Consider the following 26,028-nt stretch of genomic DNA (forward strand, 5'->3'; position numbering starts at 1 on the left):
TTATGGATGGATGGATGGTGGGTATTATTATTGCAGTATTAGTTTGCACCATACACATTTAGTTGATTTCTCTTATGAAATGTATATTATAGGGCAAAACACAAGCCTCGCATAATATTAAAGATAAAAAATGAATTTATAAAGAGTTTATAAGCTGAGTTTCTAATTAAGAATCGGTTATATCGTATAACTTAATATAGTATGAGACCCATGACATGCTCCATGAATTATTAGATGCAGTCTTTTGAGTTTTTAGTCTAAGGAATAATTTTTCGAGAAATAATAATAGAAATTTTATTCCCTAATGTGCGTTTGGTTAATACTAATCACATTCATGAGAATTGGATAGTTATCTAAATTTTATATCATCTCTATTCGACAATATTTTTACCACCCATTTTCTTGAAAGGAAAAACAAAAGTTATTTTATTTCCGAGAATAATATAACTTTTTTCAAACTCTATAAAATATATTTTAGAAGCGTTAGATTAAGTACCCCTACATGATATTATTAAGTGAGGATTGCCTTTACTAACGTCTGTATTTAGAATATTTGAAGCATGACTCAAATGACCCAAAAAAAGATGATCACATGACACGTGGTTAAATGGATTTTTATAGATTATAATAAATATCATACTAAAATTTGAGTTGAGTCTGACTTAATCTTTATAAACTCATATGTTCAAGTCTTATGGGACACTTAACATTTATTTTGTTCACATTTTCTCTGTTTTAATTTATGGATTTGTCTATTTTATTTTAACGGTTTTGAGTGGTTTTGGACTTCGGAAATCCTTGTTATTTTTGCAGTCAATCCATATAATTATATCATGTTACAGGACATCTAAAATATTTTGGACCGTACTGGACACAATCAAGTTACAACTTACAAGCTAAGATAGCCACCACTTCCAGACAAAACATATCTCTGATCTGAACAGGGTGCTACTATTTAAACACGAGTTGAACTAGTAACTAAGCTGAACTTTATAAGTGATATATACGAAAAGATAAGATATGATGATACAACAACAGTACTTCAAAATTAAAATCTTGAGTCAACAACATTGTTAAATCATTGTACGAAAGAATTTCCCACAGACCAAACAAAGTAGTTATATCAAGAATTGTAATCTATTAAGAGTTCGTGTTTAGTTCGATTTTTTTAAGATGCCAACCAATATTGTTTCAACTTTCAACATTGCTACTACTTTAAACAGCGAATAATCTTCTTCCACGATATCTTGTCGGCAATGTGTAATATCCCAAGTCAATATAAGTGGAGAAGAATAAGTAGAATTAATATTGGGTATGCATGAGAGTGATCTTTAACATAATCATGCTTATTCTTGTGGTGGTTATAATTTATAATTACATCACGCGGCTTTTGCTAATTAAGTGAACGATTTTCTTGTTAACATGACGAGTTACATTTGTGGTTTCATGGTTTTTTTTTTCTTCTTCTAAGTTACCCGTTAATGAATAGGGATGATTTATCTATCTCTTTCAAAGAAAAATCTCATTTTCTTCATTTTTATTCTCAGAATCGATTACCATTTTTATCTTAAGAACATCAAATTCTTCATCTCTTTCATTTCATTCCACAGTCAAATCATACTTGTCATTAGGGGTAATGTATACCTTACCGATAGGATTTTTTTCTTACAATCAATTACCATTTTCATCTCAAGAACATTAAACTTCTTCATCTCCTTCACTCAACATGTAATCTCCACCTGAATCGTACTTATCATTAAGAGTAAATTACCCCCAATTCATCAAAGGGTAACGTAGACCTCACCGTTTCATGACAATTTCACGATATTTTATTCATATTTGTTTCCCTTGATCACATTTTACGTTCATTATGTTGGGTTCAAGTATGATTAACTAGTCCTAAGTCAATTAATGAATGACCTCAATGTTTTTTAATCCTCTTGTTGGGAGAAGAGGGTATGTTAATATGAAATACGGTCAAGAGATAAATAAAGTTTAATTAAAAATAATTGTACTCAGTCGCAGAGGTAGAATGAAAAACTCAAATGAACCACTAAAATAAATTATAATATATAAATTAAATACACAAATGTACTGTATACAAAAAAAATTAAGTTGTAATAATAAATACAAAGTTGATCATCAAACAATTAAACTACATCCTTTAAAATAATGCTCTTTGTCCATCAAGTAATTTGAAATCAACAGTAGCAAACTAATCTTTTATCTTTTGTATTTTTAACTATGTTATATTTTAGGTTCCTTTTAGTACAAGACTTTTAATAAGCAATTGTGAATGTTGAGTTGTATGTTATCGCATAACATTTGATGTTTATATTATAAATGTTTGAAATACATGTATGTTATACTTCTCCTAAGAAAACTCGTGTTTTAGTGGAATTTATTAATCATTTAAATTTAATTACTTAGTAGTTTAAATGAGTTAAATGTTTGATACATAAAATATATGATCTACGTTAGGAAGGGATATATGTCTTTCTCTTTTATGATATGAAACATTGGTCTGTTACTGTTTAAGCGCCCTCCTGGTATTCCTCAACTATCAACGAGTCCTTTTTGTTTGGGAAGTTAATATGGGTTTAGGTTCTGTCACTTTCAGAGCATCTTTAATGTTAGTTGCTTAAAAGTTTCTTATTTTTTGTGATCTTTCTATTATATCTTTCCTTTTACATTTGTGAGGAGTGTTATTTGAGCAATCAATTTGGTGATAATTTATTTGACAACTATATTTTACAAAGAAAAAAGTGGTATTGACACGGAAACCATAGCAATAGAGAGATAAAGTAAAAAGTAATGTGAGTATGCGAGAGAAAGTTGTTGCAAAAGTTGTCACTAAATGGATGTTCAAATATCATTTCTCTTGTCTAATATATTATTTTTTAACGCTTTGTCTATTTTGTGTGTGTGATTATCATCGGTTGATTAATTGGGGGCAATAGTGCCCTTGATTAAACTCTGAAGGGAAGATTTGTAAGAAATTCATCGGTAGTTGATAGAGAGAATGCATTATTAACTCAGTTGAAAGGAACAATGCATAATATATGTAAGGTTTGGAATTCAAACACTGACCACCACAAAAGAAAAGAGAGTGCTATTTAAAGTAATATTTTTATTTTTTTTTGTTAAGTAGTCTAATAGCCGGAGCTCACACATTTTAAATGTGAGAAGTGGGATATCCGACATTGAAACTATGGTTTCTGCATATATTATATATTGTCTTTATCAACCGAGTTTGACTCACATGAATAAAGTAATATTTTTTTACTGCAAATGGATTATATCAGATCTAAAAAAATAAATTAAATAAGCATATTTCACGGTCTTGGAATTTACCATTGACTCTAGAAAATTTTACGTACATTGATAAAATGATGGATAATATTTTGTACAAAGTCTCTGATGTTCACCAAAACAATTCTACAAAGTCTCTTGAAATTGTGAAATCATTCACTATCACACTCATGCTATCCACATCTCTCCACTATATAAAGGGGAGTGTGAATCAATGCAATCACTTCCACATATCTCCACTGTTTAGGGGAAGAAGAAATCAGGGATTTAAAGGAAAAAGAGATTATGGGAATTTTTCAGATCGAAGGAATTTTTCTTCTTCTTTCAGATTTAAAATTTAAGGGATTTGAGGAATCCAAGATTTGAAGATTTTTTTGTATTTTGAGGATTTAGGGAAGAAAATAGCTATTGAGAGTTTCACGTTTTTTTACTATCATTTTCCTCTCTATCAAATTGCTCTCTATAACATGGCGTCTATGTAGACACAGTGTCACGGGACGTACAAAACATTGATTTTGATGCAGACACCAACATTTCGTCACCGTTAATTTCAAAGATACATGACACCAACATCGCTATATATATATATATATATATATATATATATATATAAAAGAACAATATTGAGAATGAAAATTTATACATGTGCATTTAAATTGAGCAATTTGTTTCATTGAGAAAAAAAAATCTAAAACAAAGTATGATAGTGTTTGACATTTTATTTATCCATCAACTATCGAAAAAATTTAAAAACTTGTAATAAATTTTAATGTTTTTAACCCCTCATTGATGGCGGAGGCTAGCGTGAGAGGACAAAGTATATCTCTCACGGTGGTTTGGCCTTTTTTACCTGCATTTGCAAGTCAAACTAGATTTTTTTTATTTTTTATTTTTTTTTACAATAAGTTATAGCTTTTAATAAATAAAATAAGGTGGCTGCTAACATAAGGTAGTGGTAAGGTACTTCATTGGTGTGGCAATAAATTTTACCTTCGGATTAGATCTATGGTTTAAATAAGTTCAACTCCATCTCAACACTCCCAACATTAATTCTAAATCACCAAAATTTAATTCACTCCCAACATTAATTCCGATGGTAAATCGTTTTCTTCTCATAAGTGAAGATGAAAAAAAATTTAGGACTAAAAGTTGAAGAAGTTTTTTAGAGAGACTAAAACGAAATGTTGGTATATTTATAGGGATCAGAAACATATTCAAAATCCTTCATTTTATGATGGGTCTCTGTATTAATTCAGTAGTATATAAGACTCTTTGAAACATTACTTTGTCTCTTTTTATAAGCCTCATTTGATATTTTCAAACACATTAATTAACTTTTTACCAATATACCCCATTTATTTTATATCTTTTTCTTCAATAAGAATTAAATACTATGTTGAAAACATACAAGAATCCTCTTGCTTAAAAGATAAAATTGTAAAAGCAATATTAATTACAAACAAATTTATTATCACTTTCAATTTTCTTAATTCTCGTTATTTTTTCAAAACGGCCTTATAATTAGGGACAAAGATAGTATACTATTAGACAATAAAAGTTTTTAAAAAAATAAAAAACAATGAAAGTTCGATTTATTAATACAGTATATTATCATTAAATGCTTGAAATTATATATGTGATATTAAAAATTTATACCGAAGATTTTAAATTGATAATTTGTCGGATTGACTAACTTATATCGAATGAATGTCCTTTCAAGTTGATTAGATTTCTAAAGGGATAGTTTATTGAATTGACTTATTATGAAGACTCTAATCCCCAAAATTTCAATTCCTACTTCGTTCTTAGTTCAATTAGGTCATATCCAACTATCATAATTGTTTTATTTGACATCGTTAGTCACTTAGGTCTGTTTTGGTCCTCGGAGGAACGTCCGTTCGTATTGACTAGGTTTTTGAAGGGATAGTTTGTTGGATTGACTTATACCAAAGATTTTGATCGTCGGAATTTCAGTTCCTACTTCGTTCTTAGTTTAATTAGGTCATATCCAACTATTAGAATTGTTTTATTTGATCCAGCTAGTCGGTTGGGTTTGTTTTAGTTGTCGGAGGATGTCTTTCCATGTTGACTAGGTTTCTAACTGGATAGTTTGTCAGATTGACTTAATACGAAGATTCTGATCACCGAAATTCCAATTTATACTTTGTTCTTAGTTCAATTAGGTCATATCCAACGGTCATAATTGTTTTCTTTGATATTGTTAGTCGGCTAGGTCGTTTTTGGTCATCGGATGAACATCATTCCACGTTGACTAAGTTTCTAAATAGATAGTTTGTGGAATTAAATTATACCAAACATTCCAAACACTGAAATTCCTGTATTTTAATTTGAACGTTTTGATGTGGAAAAATCAACTAGTTTTTTGTTACAAAAAATACTATGATTTTAATAAAAAAATTCTCTGGCGTTAAATATCTTCATATTTTTCTCTTTGCATCTTCATCTTCAACCTCTCAAAAATTTGAGTTTTATGGGTTTTTAACAACATAAAAAATAATTTTTTTATACACCTAATTGAGTCAACCAACGTTATCTCTGATGAAGCTTTTCTTGCTACCATTATTTACGGATTTGTCATCAACAAATTGTAACAACTACTTGAATTTTTAAATCCAGATCCAGAACAATAATGAATGTTTTTCCCAAAATTCATTTGTCTCCGCCAACATGTTCTTTCTAAACATCCAGATCTGAAATCAAGGCTTTACTTAGAGAAAATGCGATGTCCATCCATTTATTTGCTCACGCTTGCTGCAATGTCAAACCTCAATCCTTACTTTTTTTGCAGATCGTATTTATTTGCAAAACTTGCAGATTGTATTTTATTTATATTAAAATGAAATAAAATTGAACTATATAATAACAATATCTCTAAGGGTGTGTTTGGTTTAGAAGAGAAGTTATGAAGAGAGAAATAGGTAAGAGAGAAGTTGTGAAGAGAGAAAAGGTGAAAAATAGAGTAGATTTAATGGGTTGTTTGGTATAAGAGAAAGAAGAGAGAAATAGAAGAGAAAGAGATGCTACTTTTTTTAAAAGACAAAAATACCCTTGAATTAAAACTAAAATATAATTTATTGGTTCTATATAATTAATTTTTTTTAAGGATATAATCAAATTATTATTAACTGATGTAAAAATATCCTTTAATTCAATCTTTGACAAAATTAGTTTATTTAATTTAACAATCTAATTTAAAGTGTATTATATATTTTCGAAACACAAATTTGAGCACCGCTATTCGCTCAAAAAAAATTGAGCACCGCTATGGCTTGTTGTTGGTCCAGCCTCATATTTTTTTTTTATAATACACACGTCAAGTTTTCTTTTTTCTGTATTTGTTGAAAAAAATGGGTTTGACATTTTCATCCAAAAATTCATTAAAAAGAATTAAATTTGCATAAGTATGATGAATTTGTAGTGGCATAAGTGTAAACTTACCATCTCCACGTCACTCCTCTCCATTTCTTCCCTTAATTGAAGAGAAGCAAAAAGGTGGTAGGGCCCACCTATTTTTATTCTCTATTCACAAACTCTTTCCTATCCAAACAACAGAAGTTTGTTACTTCTCTTCTATTTCTCTCTTCACTAACTCTCTCTTCTTTAACTCTCTCCAACCAAAGAGAGTGTAAAGGATTTCATTTGGTACGGTTCAATTCCATGGATCTCTGCAAAACGAAAAAGGGGAGAACAAAAAAAAAATCTATTTTATGAATTTACTTTTTCAACCAAAAAACAATTCAATTTAATGAATTCACTCTTTAAAGAGAGCTTATTTTTACCAAAAACTGATGTCTTGAACTTACAGATCCCTCTGATCCTCAAACCATGTTTTTTTGAAGGTTTAATTACTAATCTTTTTTACCTAGATTCAATCACCAATCTATTTTCCAAACCCCCAAAATAAGTGATTAATATCTCAAGGTAAAGATTTCATGTTGTTCATAATTGATGAAATAAGTAGATTTAGAACCAACACAAAGGAACTGTGTGATTCAAAAGCATTATTCAATCGCTTATGAATTTACTTCAACAATATTGAGAGAAGGAATGCATGACTCAAAAACAATTTTATTTCAAGAATATTGGCACCACAAATTGACCACATCCACATAATCATGAATTTACTACTAATGAAAGGAAAAAAAAAATACAATTACAAAATACGGAATATAAATAATCAACAATAGATTGGAAAGACAAGGAACAAATATTGATGAATTTTAAAGGGTTAGAATTTAAAAATTTCTATTGCATTCAAATATTTATTGTTTTTTTGGACCAATTATTTTACATGAGATTGGGGTTTTTAGAGGAACTATTTTTTTTCTTGGGTTTCTTTGAAGGTTTATGAATATGATATTTATATGAAGAAGAAGAAGGAAGAGGAGGGAAGAACAAGAAGAAAAGTAGAAAAACAAAGGGTCTTGTTAACGGGTGCTCCCGAGCACTCTTTAAGGATCCTAAATTTAGAAAATATTCCTCAAAAAGTTAAATGTTTCACATTCTAATGCACTGATTATACAGATTTTCATAAAAACTTGTTATTAAAGGTGCTTAAAGAGTGCTCCGGGAGCACTTGTTAACATTTCTCAAAAACAAATTATAGCTTTGTTTGGTAAAAAATAGTGGATAGCTGATAGTTTATAGTTCATAGCTTATAGCGGATAGTCGATAGCTGATGATTGATAACATATAAGCTAATTGAAATGTTTGGTAAAATTAGCGGTTCAACTAGTTGAGAAATATAAAATGACATAAATGGATATTTTAATTCATAATAAAATTTAGATCAATTAATATTTAAATATTCATAATTTGGTATTTAAATTTTTTAATCAATTATATCTTTGATATTAAACTATCAAATCAAATTTTATCCATTAACATTTATTTTATAGTTATTTTCATTTAAGTGTTAATACTTTGTTCTTGTTTGAGGAATGTATTATTATTATTATGTATTTTTTTGTGTCAAGATTTTATATGTATTATTAACACTGGATTATATTTACGTTGAATACTTACTTCACTGAATTACATTTACGTATTTAAAAAATAAAGAATTATTTTACCTAACAATAAGAGCATAAAAAAACAGTATGTACCTGGAACCAAAATAAAAATAGTATGTGGCTTTTCGTAACAAAAACAATATGTAAATCTTTCTTAAAGAAAAGAAATGTACCTGTCGAGCACCTAACATTTATTCAAAAAAAAAAAATTGTCCAACAACTAACGTAACTATATATATTAGTTTAAATTACAATAAATTATAAAGGGTAAAAAAGAATTTAAGATAAAACAATAAGAGTAAAATTGGAAGAAAAAATGATAAGCTATAAGCTACAAGCTCAAATATTACTTGGAATAACGTCTGAAAAATAGCTTATAAACTCGTGAAATAAGTTATAAGCTCGTGGCGAAAAAACATTATCAAACAGAGCTTTTCTAGTCAAACGAGCTTATAAACTATCTGCTATAAGCTATAAGCTAACTTTGAGGCCTTACCAAACAGACCCTATATTGTTGTGTGAGGAAGATGAAGGTGAGAAAAAACACAAGAAGGAGGGTTGAATTGTGTTAGGTTTTTCTCCTTTTTCTCCTAACTGAAAATGCAGTTCAGAATCAGATAGAGTTCTACTTCTGAAAAGATGTTCAGAACTAAATGCAGCGGATAAAACAGAGAGAAAGAGAGAAGAAAGACACAAGCAATTTATACAAGTTCCTTCCACAAACCGGAAGTCAGTCTTGTCCCCCTTGCACTTTCAAGGAGAGTTCACTATGTAATATCTGATTACACATGCTCACTTCTAAACTTAGTAAGAGACTTCAAATTGTTCAAGCACAACTGCAAGAGACTTCCTATGCTCCTGAACACAATCAAGAGACTTCTATTGCTCAAGCACAACTGCAAGAGACTTCTTAATTCAAACAGAATTACAAAGAAAAATGTTTGAGGTTGAACACTTGATATACAATCAGTGGTGTTCATAATACAAATCAGATACAGACTTTAAAGACTCTAGAATTCCTAAGATATAAGCTTTGTTAAGAAATTCTAAGTGAACTTTGAAGTGGAGAACAATTTCAACAGAGTTTTGGCTTAGCTAATGCGTATTATTGTTCTTATGAAACTCTGAGTCTTCACTCCTTTATATAGAGGTGTGAAAGAGACGTTGAAATGTCAGCACATTCAAAATAGAGTCGATTGAAGCTTTTGATCAATCACCAATGATCCTTTGCCTGATATGGTTATTGTCCTATGAATGATCAATTTCAAATGCGTTCCCAATGTGAATAAACATTGTTGCAGGCAGAGCTGTTATCCTTGTCTAGTAGCAGAGACAAAAACAGAGTAGTGGAGATAGTGGTTGTACACTTCGTACAAACGTACTATGTCAACGCTCTTTGAAGAATAAGCATCCAATGCCTTTCAAAATAGTCGTTGCCATACTTTTCCAGTCTTCTGCAATTTTTAGGCGAGTTTGAATCCTTGAAACAGCTTTTGAAGCTTTAAGTTGCATCTCATGATGAACTGCAGCTTCTGGTGATACACAACTTATGATGAACTTGCTTCTGATGAACTTGCTTCTGATGACGTCATCACTTCAGGAGCACTTCAGACTTCATGAGCAGTTTTCTTCAGACACTTTAAGCTTCCCTTTTTGTTGACGTACTTGCTCTTTATTTGTGCTTCCAAGACCAATTAAGATGTCAAAATTTTGTCTATAGTCCTGTACACTTGAACAAATATTAACATATCCAATTGACAATTTTTAATACTTTATTATCATCAAAACTCTTAAGGATTATTATTGCTAAACATTTTTTGTTCCAACAGAAGAAAGGGATTTCTAGAATTAAGAGAGGAAGAGTACGGGAGATTGCCTTACATGATATGATGGTGAAAAAATCATGGTCTATCATGGACCATTTGTTGCACTGTTCCATATTATATTTTGCCTAAAAGATAATGCTTACCGTTGAAAATGGTGGAAACAAGTTGCAGGTCTCTTATCATGATCACACAATAGTTTATTAATATATCTAGTGGTGAAAAATCAATTTGCACCGTGAGAGACATATTTTGGCCTCTCACCGTAGCCTCCGCCCTCATTGATTAGCATTGCTCAAAAACATTTTTAACTCTTGCAGTTGTGTTTGAGATGTGCCAAAGAAGTTTCTAAACAAAGAAAAAGAACAAACCTTATTCAGACACTTGTCTGAGTTGTCCTGTATTTATTGTGCAAGTGTTATATGGATGTTGAACGCCGATCCAAGAAGTGTTGAAACAAAGAAAAAACTATTTTATTTTTAAAGATTTTTATGAATATTTTGACACGTATTGAACAAGTATCATACGAGTGTCGTACAATGATGTGTGTTGGAACCGCGACATGTTTGATCCTTAAGGTGTATAGTTTCAAAAAATTAGAGAAAAATCTATGTTCCTAATATTGGGCCTTTTTGTGCCACACATAACGTTTTGAATTCTGCTCTTCCTCCTGCACTTTTCGCTCGCGTCCTGCAGCCATCCCAAAAATATCCTTATGTTAATTAACTAACACAAGTGTAAAATTATGTGTTACTTAACTAACGCAGCGTGACTAAGTCACGCACGTGTAAAAACCATTTTTTTACACTTGCATGAGTTAATTCATGCCACGCTAGTTTTCAATTTTCAAACGTGAAAGATGAATCACATGCATACATAGTTATACATACACAACCTGGATACATTAAACTATTATTATCATTCCAACACTTTGCTTATATTCAAGAATCACATGCATAGATAGTTAATAATCATGCTCTTGGAGTCTTGCCACGTGCCAAATTGTAGAAGACATAAAGATATTATGCTCCTTGCTGCTTGCTACGTGTTGAAGCAATGACATAATTAGCTGCTTGCAATGACATAATATATGACGCAAATATTGCTTGCTGCTCCTGCTTTTGAGTGCACAGATACATGTAGAATTCTGCAAACGAAAACCAGCTTGAGTTAACTCACATGGGGTGCGTGAGCTAACTCACTTACGTGTAAATAACGGTTTTTTTACAGGTGCGTGATTTACGCTGTGTTAGTTAAGTAACATAAGGACATTTTTGGATGGTTGCAGGGCACGAGCGAAAAATACAAGGAGAAGAGTAGAATTCTAACGTTTTGATGGTTTGGGAGCTTAGTCCAATTCTCTTACTATATATACATTGCTAAAATAAACAGATAATGTAGTTATGAACAACTCACTGTCTGAACGATACTCTTATTTTACTACTTCGATAGAACCGTACACTTGCGATTTTATCCCATCAAATTTTTGGCGCCGCTGCTGGGGAGTTAACTAATTTAATTAACCTTTTCTTTGTGATTAGAATATTTTCTTTTCCCTTTTCCTCTACTTCAAATCATTCGGGGTGGCAGGATTCTGAGGGATAGGATGTTGAATATTATGAGCATTCATCCAGCTAGTAAGAAGAGAACCTGCACGAGCACAAATATCTTGAGCCGTTTCAGTAATGTTGTTCCATACCTTATTGTTTCGATGCTTTCAAATACTTCAAAGGGTCACACTGAAAAGTTGTTTTTGCTGCTGATCCAGGTGTTGTAGGATAGCAAACACATTGGTTGGAAAGCTGACATTAATATCAAAAACAACCATCAAAGGGCTCCATAAGCCAATACGTTGCCAACAAAGCATACTTTTACTACACAAAGAATAAATGAGTGTTATCCTCTCCAAAATCATCACACATTGCACACCTATCAGTACACTAAACTCCTTTAGATTGCAAACAGATTCTCGTGGGCAAGCTCGCCAAAGGAAATTCTTAACTTTCGAGGGCAATTATAAACTCCAGATACAATTCCAGTTACCCGGCACATGGTGTTGAACAATTGCCACATCATGATTCAGAATATCCTTATATGCACTTTTAACTGAATAAGTACCATCCCTTTCAAACTTCCAAACAGGCACATCATGAGTTACCAAAGGAAGCAACGAGTGTTAAAAATGTTTCTAGCAGTAACAGTGTCAAAAAAAGTATTAATGAGCTCCATATTCCACTGTTTCTCGGGTGTAATCAACAAGTCAGAAATAGTGATGGATGGCCACTCTAAGTGATGATGAGTTGAAGGTAAAATTCGTGCAACATTACTGATCCAAGGGTGATCCCAAACTGGTATGTGTTCGCCTGTACCTATACTCCACTGAAAACCACGCCGAATCACATCTTTAGCACTCCAAATACTACGCCAAACATAACTAGGATTATGGCCTATGCTAGCTCCAAAATAGTCACTTCGAGGAAAATATTTAGCTTTGAGTAAACGAGTGATTAGAGACTCTAGAGAAGAAACCAACTTCCAAGCATGCTTACCAACCATAGCCATATTAAAAGCCTTAAGGCCCTTAACTCCCATACCTCCAAACACCTTTGGAACTGAAAGTCGCTCCCAAGATAGCCAGTGCAATCCTCGAGAGTTTGCTGAATTATGACCCCACCAGAAGAAATTTAACATTTTTTCTATTTCATTTATGATGGATCCCGGAAGAAGAAAAATACTCATCACATAGGAAGGAATAGATTGCAAAACAGACTTAATGAGAACCTCCCTTCCAGCCTGCGAGAGACATCTACTACTCCAGGAGTTTATTTTATTCCAGATGCGATCCTTAACAAATTTAAAAGTTGCATGTTTGCTGTGGCCAATCATAGAAGGTAGTCCAAGATATTTACATGTACCCAACACTTGACGAACACCGAGAGTAGTAGCAATGAGATTTTTCAAATCATCTAGAGTATTGCGACTACAAAATAATTTAGACTTCTGGAGATTAATGGCTTGCCCCAAAGCTTCTTCATAAGTAGTCACTCTCACAAGCTCTAAAGAAAAGAAAACAATCGTCTGCAAAGAGAAGGTGGGAAATAACTGGTGCATTTGTGCATATCGAAGTACCTCTAATATTATTGCAACGTTCAGCTTCACAAATAAGGGAGGAGAGTCCTTCAGCACAAATGATAAATAAATAAGGTGAGAGAGGATCTCCCTGACGGAGGCCGCGTCCTGGAACAATAGGACCCACTGATGCTCCATTAACAAAAACTGAGTAATCAACCGTCTCAACACAAAACATAATCCAACTAACCCATCAAGATGAAAAACCCATTTGAATCATGATTCCTCGTAGGTAATCCCAATCTAATCTATCATATGCTTTACTAATGTCCAACTTAATTGCAACATCTCTACTCTTTCCCTTTGCCTTAGCCTTCATATAGCGAACAATTTCAATAGCCACAATTGCATTGTATAAGATAGATCGACCTGAGACAAAAGCTGACTGATTAATAGAGATACATTTATCGAGCACCTGTTTGAGCCTGTTAGCAAGCACCTTGACTACTATTTTATACACAACATTATAGAGAGCAATAGGCCGCCAATCCTTCATTGAAGTCTGAGAATCACCTTTTGGAATAAAAGTAATATTAGTAGAATTGACATGTGGTGGGAAAGCGCCACTTGCTAGCCAATGACAACCTGCCTAATAAACTTCATGACCACAAGTATCCCAAAAATGTTGATAGAAACCTGGGTTAAAACCATCTGGACCTGGACATTTATCTGCTTGCATGGAGAAAGCTGATTGTTTGAACTCCTCTAAGGTGAAATTCGCAGTCAACATATCATTATCATCTCCGGTGATTGAAGTTGGAACCAAATTAATGACATTTGCACACGAGCTTGGTGATTTTTGAAAGAGATGCATGAAATAATCACGTGCAATGTGCTTCAGACCATCTTCAGATCGACAATCAAAACCATTCTCATCCTCAAAATGCTCAATTCTATTCAACTTTCTTCTGGTGCTTGCTGCCGCATGAAAAAACTTCGTATTAAGATCCCCATCGCGATACCAAAATGTCTTAGCACGTTGTTTCCAAAACATATTATCTTTGATCAACAATTTATCCAACCTCTGCCTTAACATGTTGAAATAACTCACATCAGAGGGATCCACATGTGAACGGATAGCTTCAAGCTTACGTTGAGTCTTGCGAATCTCTTGTCTGGTGTTTTGGTTAGTATTCATGCTCCAATTAGATAGATCCACAACAAATTGATTGAGTTTATTCACAAGAGGACGATCACCATAACCTTGCCATCTTTGAGAAACAAAAGGCCCAAACTCGCGTTCAACAAGCCACGCATTCTCAAAATGAAAGCGACGTTGACCGGAACTAGGCGTAGGCTGCGGAGCACAATCCAACAAAAGAGGGTAATGATTAGAGGATGTGGTAGTAAGACACTCAAATTTTGCGTTCTGAAATTTATCAAACCAAATATCATTAGCCATAGCTCTATCCAATTTCTCCTCCACATCGCGAAGTAAGTTCCAAGACTCTCTTCTCCTCCCTCCTTCTGGCATACCATAAAATCCAGTTAGCCTCCATCTTCCCCTAAAAGAGTCATTTACCTCCATATCAATATGATTTTGGGAGAAATTCGTAATAATACAATTAAAGTTCTTATTCCATAAACATGCCAAACCACCTCCCCTACCAATACGGTCAGCAGAAAAACAGTAATCGAAAGCCAACATATATTGCATCCGATTTATAGGTCTGGACTAGGTACTAGGTACTTTAAATTAGGAACTGTGCTCGGGCTACCTAAACCCCGACAATTCCAACTAATGACACTCATCTAACAACCCAACCTTAATCCCGGCCAAAACTATAAGGATTTTAGAATAGTGAGAACGGCACAACGGCTGCAACAGTGAATGAAACCATGGAATCAAGAAACCCTTGGAGCATATCATAAAAGACAAAAGTGTGAATTTGGATATATGGAAATCAATGATGGCTTGATGAAAACAAAGGCAGGAAGCATAATCGCATGACACAGGCATGAAAAGAAAACAAAGGCATCAAGGCTTTATGGAAAGCAAAAACACAAACAAACGTTCAGGAAAGCAAAACTTACCGAACGACATCAATACACTCACTACGGAAAGTCAGCGGCGCTAACCCTAGGAGAGAATTGTTAATCATACCTCTCTTATTGTTATTGTAAAATATATTTCATAATATTCCTCTCATGAACAAAATATGGTGAGGGCACCAACCCCATACCTCTCTACACCTAAATCCATTTCAGATGGTCATGATAAAATCTAATCTTATCATGTGTTTCATTTAAAATAAATAAAATAATGTGTTTCATGTGCATTGATAAAAAAAAATCATATATTATTCTATTATATTTTAGTTTTAAAAAATAACGATATATATGATATATAGTATATATAAATAAAATCTAGATCAAATGCATACAAAGGTCCTTTAAGTTTTTCATTTTTTTCAAAGTCGTCCTTTAAGTTTCAAAAATTCCAAACAAGTCCTTTTAGTTTTTGAATCGTTTCAAACAAGTCCTATTGTAGATAGCATAGTTGGTAATTGTTTCCTTGAACTCATCTTTGATATCAAATCTGTCTCCTAACATCCACTTAAAATTAGTCATCTTTTTAAACATGACAAATGGTGGATAATGCTCTTTGTTGCTATCATCTAAGTCATCACCATCATCCTCTAAAAGGACTTGTTTGAAACGATTCAAAAACTAAAAGGACTTGTTTGAGATTTTTGAAACTTAAAAGACTTGTTTGAAACTTTTGAAACTTAAAGGACGACTTTGAAAAAAACGAAAAATTTAAAGGACCTTTAGATGCATTTGATCTAAAATCTACCATTGTAAAATAAATTCTATAATTATTTTTTCTTCATATTTTAACATTTTTAAATAATAATATTATTTTAAGTGCACCGGGTTTACGCACTTCTCTTTGAGTGTATTCTAGTTATTTTTTACATAAAATGGAAGTGTGTAAAGTTTGACGGATCCACCCAATTATTGTTCTCAAAGTTCACTTGTCTTGTTGATGACGATCCACCCAATTAATTTAGGCTCCACCATAATTCCATAACACTTTTATCCTTCTATAATATAATATTGAGCTGATATCAACATAAAAAAGTTTTCTGCAAATCTGAATCTACAGAACTCTACCATATAGCAAAATGCTTTACTGCCAAGTCACAACCGGAGCTCCCTCTTTACATCATTGATAGGACGGACTTGTCACTCCACGCTACCTTGTATTAAGCATATATTCATATTCTATATGTTTGTTCATCCTTGTCACACTTTTTCCTCTTCCAAACCTTCCCAAGGAGCAACTTTTAATTTATTACGAGCCTCCTACATCTATTTTTCTTTCATTCTTTCTTTTTCAACGTTTTCATCCTTTAGAAGATGATTCACTTAGACAATCTAGGATTCATTCAATCTGCCAGAAAAATACATCGTAGATCTCTATTAAGTAATACTAACAACATTCTCTTTTATCATAGGTAGTAGGCCTTAAATGGAGATATTCCTTCAATGAGGATGGTCTAAGAGTAATGCTAACAACACTCTCTTTTAAATATTTTTCAAATACTCGGACTCTTATTGAGTTAAACCAATGAGAGAGTGTGATATATATTAATTTCACTCAATACAAAAAATAAGTGTCAAAGAAAATGTTAAAATGGTGGCCAGCCTTCTTCAATAACTAGTTATTCAATTTCCCGAGTAAAGACAGTGTATAGTGGACACAAGTCATTTGTAGTTACTTCCACATTTGACTTTTACAATTTGCATCAAGTTTCCCGTTCTTGTTTCATCTAAAAAGGTAGTGGGGTCTCTCTAAGTCGAGGGTATGAAAATAGCATTGTGCACTAACCATTTTAAGATGTCTCCCAGCTTACTTTCTCATTCTATAAAGAGAAAGTGAGTATGTGTCGAGTAATGTATGGTTGCAACCTTTCATATTTTGTAGTTCCTAATTAATGACCTTAAACTGATGGTATTGTTTCAATTTAACTGTCACTTAAATTCAATGCAACATTAAATGTTGTTTTATCAATATTATCTTTAGTTATTAATTATGGGGAGAGAAATATATAAAATGAGATATTAAATGAATAAGATTATTGTAGTAAAAGTATGAAATATTGTATCAAAAGTAGTAATATTTATTGATTGTATTGATGTGTATAAAATATCAAAAAGTGACAATTAAGAAGGAACAGATGTAACATTTGGCATATTATACTTATTCATAAAACGCACAAAGTTATATGTTAACAAAATCCATCTTTTTCCATGTCAAAAAAAAAAAAAAAACCATCTCCATCGCCATTGCACTTTACATTAAAGAAAGCTTTGTTCGAGGTGGAAGTACATATAGCAACAAGGGAATAATTTCTTTGCAAGATATTTATTTTTCAGAATGGATAGAATCATGAACCTCAAAAAAAAAAAAAAAAAATTTACTCATTTTCATCACTTGCATGCTATAAGCCAGCTCATTTCGCCTGTCTTTTTCTTTGTAACAATATTATCTTATTGAAAAATAAAAGAAGATTCAAATTCACGACAATTATCTCACATTGGATCCCTTTCTCAAAATTCAGGGCATATTTGCATAAGCTATCTTTAACAAAATATATTTTACAGTATTTTGAGCATAATTCAACAGTATAAAATTGAAATGCAAGATGAGAATTATTTGGACCGTACATACTTTATTTAAATCGTATCTCTAATCACTTCATTTTTTCCCCCAATACTCAAGCATCTATTGGGTCTGATGAAAGCTTAATACAAAATTTGAAATATGCTTTAATGGTGAGATTTCACATGGGAAAGGGGAAAACTTTCCCACCATAGGAAAGTTGTTTAAGCCATTAGATTAAATGAAGAACATAGTTTTATTATAGACACTCAACACACTATCTCTTACCATTTTTCTCTCATCCTCCACCAACAAACCATCTAACCCACCATCCTCTATTAATTGTAAAGCATAAACACACGTGAATCTTTGTCAAGTTCATTACAAGAAGAAGAGATGGACAATGAATACGGTGAGAAGTAGGAGTAATGTTTTAAACTGAACATTAATTTGGAGAAAATCATGTAGCTGTTGGAGGAAGGGTAAGAGGGTTGTCGTGATGTTGGTGGAGACAAAGGGATAGTATGGTGGTGTTAGACTAAATTTATTGACATCATTGTTTTAAACTGAACATTAATTTGGAGAATTCATTGGCGCCACACTGTTAGTTAGATTGTAAACTCACACGATTGTTAGTTACACAAACAAGGAAAGATGAGATTTTAACAATGGCTTGATGTTGGTGGTGGGTTAGTGAAGAAGAGATCATGAATGTAAAATAGAGTTTTCAGTTGCCCAACTTTAAAATCAACCAATTATTGCTGTTTTTGATCTGATTTTTTTCCATTATGCACTGCAAAATCAAGATTTTGGAATGAGATGTGTTATGAGAGTTTACTGTTTGGGATGAAATGGTTGATAAGAGTGATGAAGTTTGTGATGTTGCTGGTGATGATGGGTGAGTGGGGAGAGAGAAGGGTGGTAAAAAGATAATCTAGTGTGGAGAGAGTAAGATGAAAAGTGTAGTCTTCATTTAATCTAATGGTTAATAGCACTTTTCCCATGGTGGGAAGGTTTTCACATTTCCCATGTGAAATATCACCTGCTTTAATACCATCTTATATTATAAGTCAACTTGATTGTACAAAATCGATTAGTAAACTGAATAAGTGATGATCGATCAAATTTTTTTGATCAAACTTTATAAACTCAATTTAGATCATATCTTCTGTCAATGTAAGATTTGGTTTTTTGCAATATATTGTCATGCAATAAGGTAGCTATAGGAGTCAAGTTAGACCAATGCGACCAATGCTCAAAATTTTAATATGATATCAATATATAAGACTCTCGAGAATAGTATAGAAAGAGGAGGCAATCCTCACCATACAAGCCGGTTTTGCAAGGATGAGTTAGGCCCCAAATTTTAACATGGTATCAAAGCTTGTCGAATTTAAGGGCCGCCTAAACCTATTCACGCACCAAGCCCAAAGAGTATTAGGCGTGAGGGGGTGTATTGGAAAAAACTCAAGTTCCACGTCAGATAGATAAAACTCTTGAGAAGAGTATATAAAGAGGAGGTAATCTTCACCTTACAGGTCGATTTTATAAGAATGAGTTAGACCCAAATTTTAACATCATCTATCTATTTATTATATATATATATATATATATATATATATATATATATGATATGACATGAATAATGGTTACAAGTAAAGACACCTCTCGCCTCATAATGCTTTTGGGGTTGAGTTGTGCCTAAATAAAAAAATAATTATTATATCATTACTATTGACATCTTGATTTTTTTTTTTTTTCTTCATCTGAGAGTGTAAAATTCAAAGTAACTCTAGGAAAATATTCAAATAATATTTTGACTGAAATAACTAAAATAAAAATATGCACTGTACTGTTTTTTGATTTTTTTATATTAGTTCAATATACATTACGTTAATAAAGACAAATCCAAAACGTAAGTCAGAATGAAAGATGAATGTACTTCAAAATAAAATTCTCAAGACAATAAACAAAAAGCAACCAACATAAGAGTTATTAATTTTCAATATATATTCAGAGAAAAATAGTTTTCTTTCCTCATATGCTTGTTGTGTCTTTTTTTTTTTTTTTGAACAAATCAAACTTGTTGTGTCTTCTCCAGATATTCACACTCAATTGTATACGGTAAAAGTGTAAGAACCAAACTAATGATTCGATGAATTCGAAGATCCAATTCAAACTAATTAAATTGGTTCGTTTTCTTTTTTGTATTATGATCCATATCGAATCAAACCAATCAAACCGGTCTTCTATTTGTTAGGGTATGGATTTCTCGTCGTTCACTATCTATCACCCACAACCCAATCCAATACATTCATTGTATGTTTTATTTCCTTCCATTTGACACTTTATTAGTGGTTTTATTTTAGCTTATTTTTTCGTGATCAAATATTTTTTTAGTTTATTGTCTTGTGTTAATAGTATAAAAGTCTATGATATTTGATTAAAAGTTAATTTTTTGGATGTTTTTAGATAAATTTCTTAAATTTGAAAGAATCTCAATTCGATGGAATCAAGCCAACTCATCTAGTTCTTCATCAATTTGGTTTGAATTTCATAAAAAAGAATTGAAAAAATCAAACTAAACCAATTATTTTTATCAGTTCAAATTTATTTATTTTTGGATGTTTTTAAATAAGTTTCTAAGTTTGTAAGAATTTCAATTCGATTAAACCAAACCAAATCATCTCCTTCTTCATTAGTTTGGTTTGAATTTCGTAAAAAAAGATTGCAAAAATCAAACCAAACCCATAAATTTTCATTGGTTCAAATTTATTTTCTATAAATATTCGAATCAATACATCCTTATACTAAGAGTGCCGAAATACATTATTCCGATTTATGTGTCTAAATAAGAGGAGTGTTATGAACTATCCTTTTTTAACACCCACTTTCAAATTGAATGAAATTCATATGGATCCAACATGAGAAAATGTGTATCACATAAAATGGTGAAATCTCTATGAGTGTCACACAATAAAAGAGTTAGTGTTAGAAATAAGAGTGTTTTTAACCTTTCTCATACAAGGACTCATTTGTTTTGGTTATTTTTTGAAAAAAATATATATTATCATAAAAAAATTAATTTTATTATTTTAATATTGTTTGTTAAAAAAAATAAATACATTTTATTAAAAAAATCATTTTTAAGCTCAAAAAAAAATTATTTCTAGTAGATTTTCCAAAATTTGTCTTTTCTAAATTCAACGAAATCAAGCGTAAAAATTTCAATTTTTGTAAATGATTTTTATGATAGTAAACAAACAAAAATTAGCTTCAATTTTTATTTTCTTATAAAAATTCTCTAAATAGACATCTTAAGAAGTTTTTAAAGCAAAATGATTATTTTTGAAGCCAAAACAAACATACTCTAATCGTTTGATATGCTGAAAAAAATAATGGTTTGGACATGACAAATTTAGTTGTAGTGTGTTTGATTGTAAAATTGTATCATAAATTGGATAAACAAGGGACAATGGTCGGATAAAAATTGAAATACTTTTCCTTCACAAAGCCACAACACAATGTTTTTCTGTCTCAAATACAAATTATCTAAAATACCAAAATAACATTTTATCCACCAAACCAAATGTTGTTGTATAAGACAAAAATTTGTTCATTTATCATGTGATTTTCTGTTTGATAAATGATATTTGCACAATTATTTTGTAACAGTTTTTGTGACTATTTTCCCTCTCTCATACTCACATCATGTTTTTATTTTCTCTCACTAATTTTTTGGTTTTTGTGTCAATACATAATTTTCTTTGTAAATATATGGTTGTCCTAAAAGTTATCATACAAATACAAATGGTTGTTCAAATAACACATATCTTTTTGTTTTTTGTTGCCATGATCTGTATTTATCAAAACAAAAAATGTTAGAAACACTTCTTTAACACTCACTTTACTTCCTTCAAAAAAAAAAAAAACACTCACTTTACTATTGGATATGAAACTCGTGCAAGTCTCACTACTTTATACAAGATTCATTTCTAAAATACGGGATCCACATAAATTCCACTAAATAAGAGAGTGAACGTTAAGGAGAGCGATGTCCTCTCACTAGAACATTTTAAATGATACAATTCTAAGGGTGTGTTTGTTTCTATGGAAAGATTGTGGGAGGGAGAGAAAGATTGTGGAAAGAAACATTTTTGATAGTTTAAAACAAATGAAAGTAGCAAAGAAAAGAATGAGACATATGAATCCCACATCAAAATACCTTCGTTCAAGTATATGGAGAAAGTGGAGGGAGCAAATCATTTTAATGAAAAAGACAATATTGCCCTTACCACCATGTTTCTAAAATTTTTAGTAGTCAACATAGTGGTGTAGTAGGATAATACTAGTAGCTTGTATTTAAATTACTAACTATACATTTCATGAATATAAATCTTTCTTTTGTCCCTTCAAAAAAAAAAAAAAAATCTTTCTTTTGTTAAATTACTAACATAGTGGTGTATTATAAATTTTATGAATATACAGCTTGTATTAGTAGTTAAATTTTATAAATTTTAAATCACAGCAGTTAACTTACTAACTATATTTAAAATTTATAAAAAAAAAAATACGTAGAAGTAAATAACTAAATATAATTATGAATATATATATTTCTTTTAACCTATCAATTATTTTTATTCAGGGTTATATATGTCAATTACTAAAAATATATGTTTCTTTCCTTTCATTTTCTTCTCTACTTTCTCTTATACCAAACAACCAAATCAATCATCTTACTTTCCACTCATTTTCTTTCCTTTCACTATCTTTCCTCACACTTTCTTTTTGCAACCAAACAAACCCTAAATGTTTGTGGGTAAGTGTGCGCGCGCGTGTGCCACTGTTCGTATCTCTGCTTATATAAGATTCCAAAGTTTGTTCCAAGATTTCCCAAACAAACGGCCTTGGCGTTTCTTTCATCTCATCTATCAACTTATTTTCATTCCCTCTCCTCGTGATAACAACTACTCTTTCTCTCTCTCTCTCTCTTGATCATAGCTACAATTTTTGTATTATTAACTAATTAATGCAATGGCAATAGAATGCATAACAAGCATGCCTCAACAACTACTAAACCAAGAAACCAAAGAACAAGAAAAGCCACTAGTTTTTGATGCATCAGTTCTCAAACACCAAGTTAATCTACCAACACAGTTCATTTGGCCTGATGAAGAACAAGCTTGTTTAAACGTACCTGAACTTCATGTACCATTCATTGATTTGGGAGGTTTTCTCTCCGGTGATCCAGTTGCAGCAATGGAAGCATCAAAGGTTGTTGGTGAAGCTTGTAAAAAACATGGTTTTTTTCTTGTTGTCAATCATGGAATTGATGAAAAGTTGATATCTGATGCTCATGCTTTCATGGATGATTTTTTTGAGCTTCCCCTTTCTCAGAAACAGAGAGCTCAGAGAAAAACAGGGGAGCACTGTGGTTATGCTAGTAGTTTCACTGGCAGATTCTCTTCCAAGCTTCCTTGGAAAGAGACACTTTCCTTTCAATTCTCAGCTGATGAAAAATCACCAAACCTTGTCAGAGACTATTTGTGCAACACAATGGGCAATGAGTTTGAGAAATTTGGGTAATATAAAAATGTCATTTTTTGTTGTTAATTGCTATTTCTTTTTAATCGTCGCATTTTTTTCTTCGAAAAATTTTGTTTCTATTTTTGCATGTCAAAGAGTCTAGTGACAAATTAACTTATCACATATTAAGTGGGAAAAAGAGGGGTAATACTGATTAAAAACTGCATCCCAACACAACAAATGTCTCTGCATTTTTTACCATCTAAACTGCACTTATAAGACAAATTTTTGTTTCTTTGTATATGTCAAATTTATCAATAACAATTTATTTCAGAAGAATGTAAATAGTTAAAGTACTACAGAAAAAGAAAATTAATTTCTTCAAAAATATCAAAGTTCAAGAATTTTCTTAGCAATTCATACATGTTTCATAATTTTATTAAATCATGTTCTTACTAGCTATATTTTATACAGGGAGGTTTATCAAGACTACTGCAAAGCTATGAGCAATCTTTCTTTAGGTATAATGGAGATTCTAGGAATGAGCCTTGGAGTTGGTAAAGCTCATTTTAGGGAATTTTTTGAAGAGAATAGTTCAATAATGAGGCTCAATTACTATCCTACTTGTCAAAAACCTGAGCTCACTCTAGGCACTGGACCTCATTGTGATCCAACATCTTTAACCATTCTTCACCAGGATCAAGTAGGTGGCTTGCAAGTTTATGTTGACGATCAATGGCATTCCATTAGCCCACATTTCAATGCTTTTGTTGTCAATATTGGTGATACTTTCATGGTATGTTGCTCTTTCAATATTTGGTGCAATTTCTATCCATTATTATTATTATGTAAAATAAAACATTGACCTCTAATTATACGTGACAAAATTTTAAAGGTTAGGGCTAAGTTCATTTACAAAATGATTTTAGTAGAATGCTGATCACATAAAATAATATTATGTTCTTTAAAAAAAAGTAACTATCTCTATCCTACTTTAATCAGCATGTAAATAGAGATGTGTTTCCGATTAACTGACTGTATCCTACTTTAATCAGCATGTAAATAGAGATGTGTTTCCGATTAACTGACTGTATATTTCTCTCTAAAGTCAACTTTATGGTGTATCCGATTGTAGACTCTTAATTGAGAGAGATAAACTTCCACCCTTAATCTAACAATTTGTAATCGGTTGCATCGTAAATTCAACTATAGAGGATCCAGATTGACACCCGATTTTTAGTTTTTCAATTTCCTGCCCTACTTTTTTACTAGGCATATTTTGTTGCATGGGATTTTATTACTAAAAAAACAATTTTAAATTTTTGTTGGTGAATGGTAATTAGGTTGATGAATTTTACTACCATATCATATTTCTTAAGTTAAACATAATTTGGTTTTGTATTGATTAGGCACTTTCAAATGGGAGATACAAGAGCTGTTTGCATAGGGCAGTGGTAAACAGCGAAAAGACAAGGAAATCTCTTGCTTTCTTTTTGTGTCCATTAAGTGATAAAGTGGTAACTCCACCATGTGAATTGGTGGACAATTACAACCCAAGGATCTACCCTGATTTCACATGGTCTATGTTGCTTGAGTTTACTCAGAAGCACTACAGAGCTGATATCAAAACACTTGAAGCATTTGCCAAGTGGGTTCAATGTAAAAGCACATGATCATGTGAAAAGTTATTTGAGGGAATGAAATTGAGATGAAGGAAAAGACAAGAGGGAGTTAGTTTCTTCATGTTTTGTGTATGGTACGTAACACTAGTGATTTGAGTGATGAATGAACGAATTCACAACAAGGAAGTTAAAATAGTTCAAAGGAATCAATAAGAAAAATTTGTGAGGTGATTCATGTAATTTTTATTTGATGATATATTATTATAGAAGGGATAGAAGCAACTTTTTCTAAATGGAAAATGTAACTTTCAAAGGTGAATGAGAAATTTGGCTAACGACCATATAGGATTGCATCATATTATGTTCGGTTGTGGACAAAGTTTGGTCCACTACAAACACGATTACATCTAAGTGATAAAATAAGGGGCCCTTGGGTCAGTTCAAGTCAAGTCATGTTGTTTACTAGACATACACTTGATTTTTTTTTTTATAAAATAGAAATAAAAAAATAAAGGAAAAAAAAAAAAAAAAACAGTTTGGGTCAAAGTTATAGGGAATAGTTCTGAAATTTATAAACTCGAAGAAAATTATAAGATGTAAATTATTTTTATCCTATTTATTTATCTGAATGCTTAATTTGAATCAAACATCATAACTTTATTATCATTCAAATGGAATACTATATTTTCATATCAATTCATATAACTTTTAGGTCAGATTGAATGCTAGAAACTCATTATTTTTCGATAAGAGCGTTAGAAAATCTAGACTATGTTAGCCATGTTATGCCTAGTCGGTCTCAAATTCGGGTAAAAGGAGAGATTGTGTTAGACCTTGACAGTTAACGTAAAATTTTATCGAATCTCTATAAACGATTCAATCAGTAATAGTGTGAATGCTACATTGTTACCCCTAAGCAACACATTGTATAGCTCAAGTAGAGTGTTAAATGAGCAAGGGACGTCTTTGCATCA

General features: G+C 31.6%; 1 protein-coding gene across 1 annotated transcript; it reads left to right on the top strand.

Moving 5' to 3' along the window:
* Positions 1-22,801: 22,801 nt before the first annotated feature.
* On the top strand, positions 22,802-25,395 carry LOC11415102 (gibberellin 20 oxidase 1). The gene is made up of 3 exons (XM_003592315.4): positions 22,802-23,488; positions 23,907-24,228; positions 24,842-25,395. The coding sequence occupies exons 1-3, from the start codon at positions 22,941-22,943 to the stop codon at positions 25,103-25,105; spliced, it is 1,134 nt and encodes a 377-aa protein (XP_003592363.2). The 5' UTR covers positions 22,802-22,940; the 3' UTR covers positions 25,106-25,395.
* The last annotated feature ends 633 nt before the right edge of the window (positions 25,396-26,028 follow it).

This window comes from Medicago truncatula, chromosome 1 (assembly GCF_003473485.1).
Source record: "Medicago truncatula cultivar Jemalong A17 chromosome 1, MtrunA17r5.0-ANR, whole genome shotgun sequence".
Lineage (NCBI taxonomy): Eukaryota > Viridiplantae > Streptophyta > Magnoliopsida > Fabales > Fabaceae > Medicago > Medicago truncatula.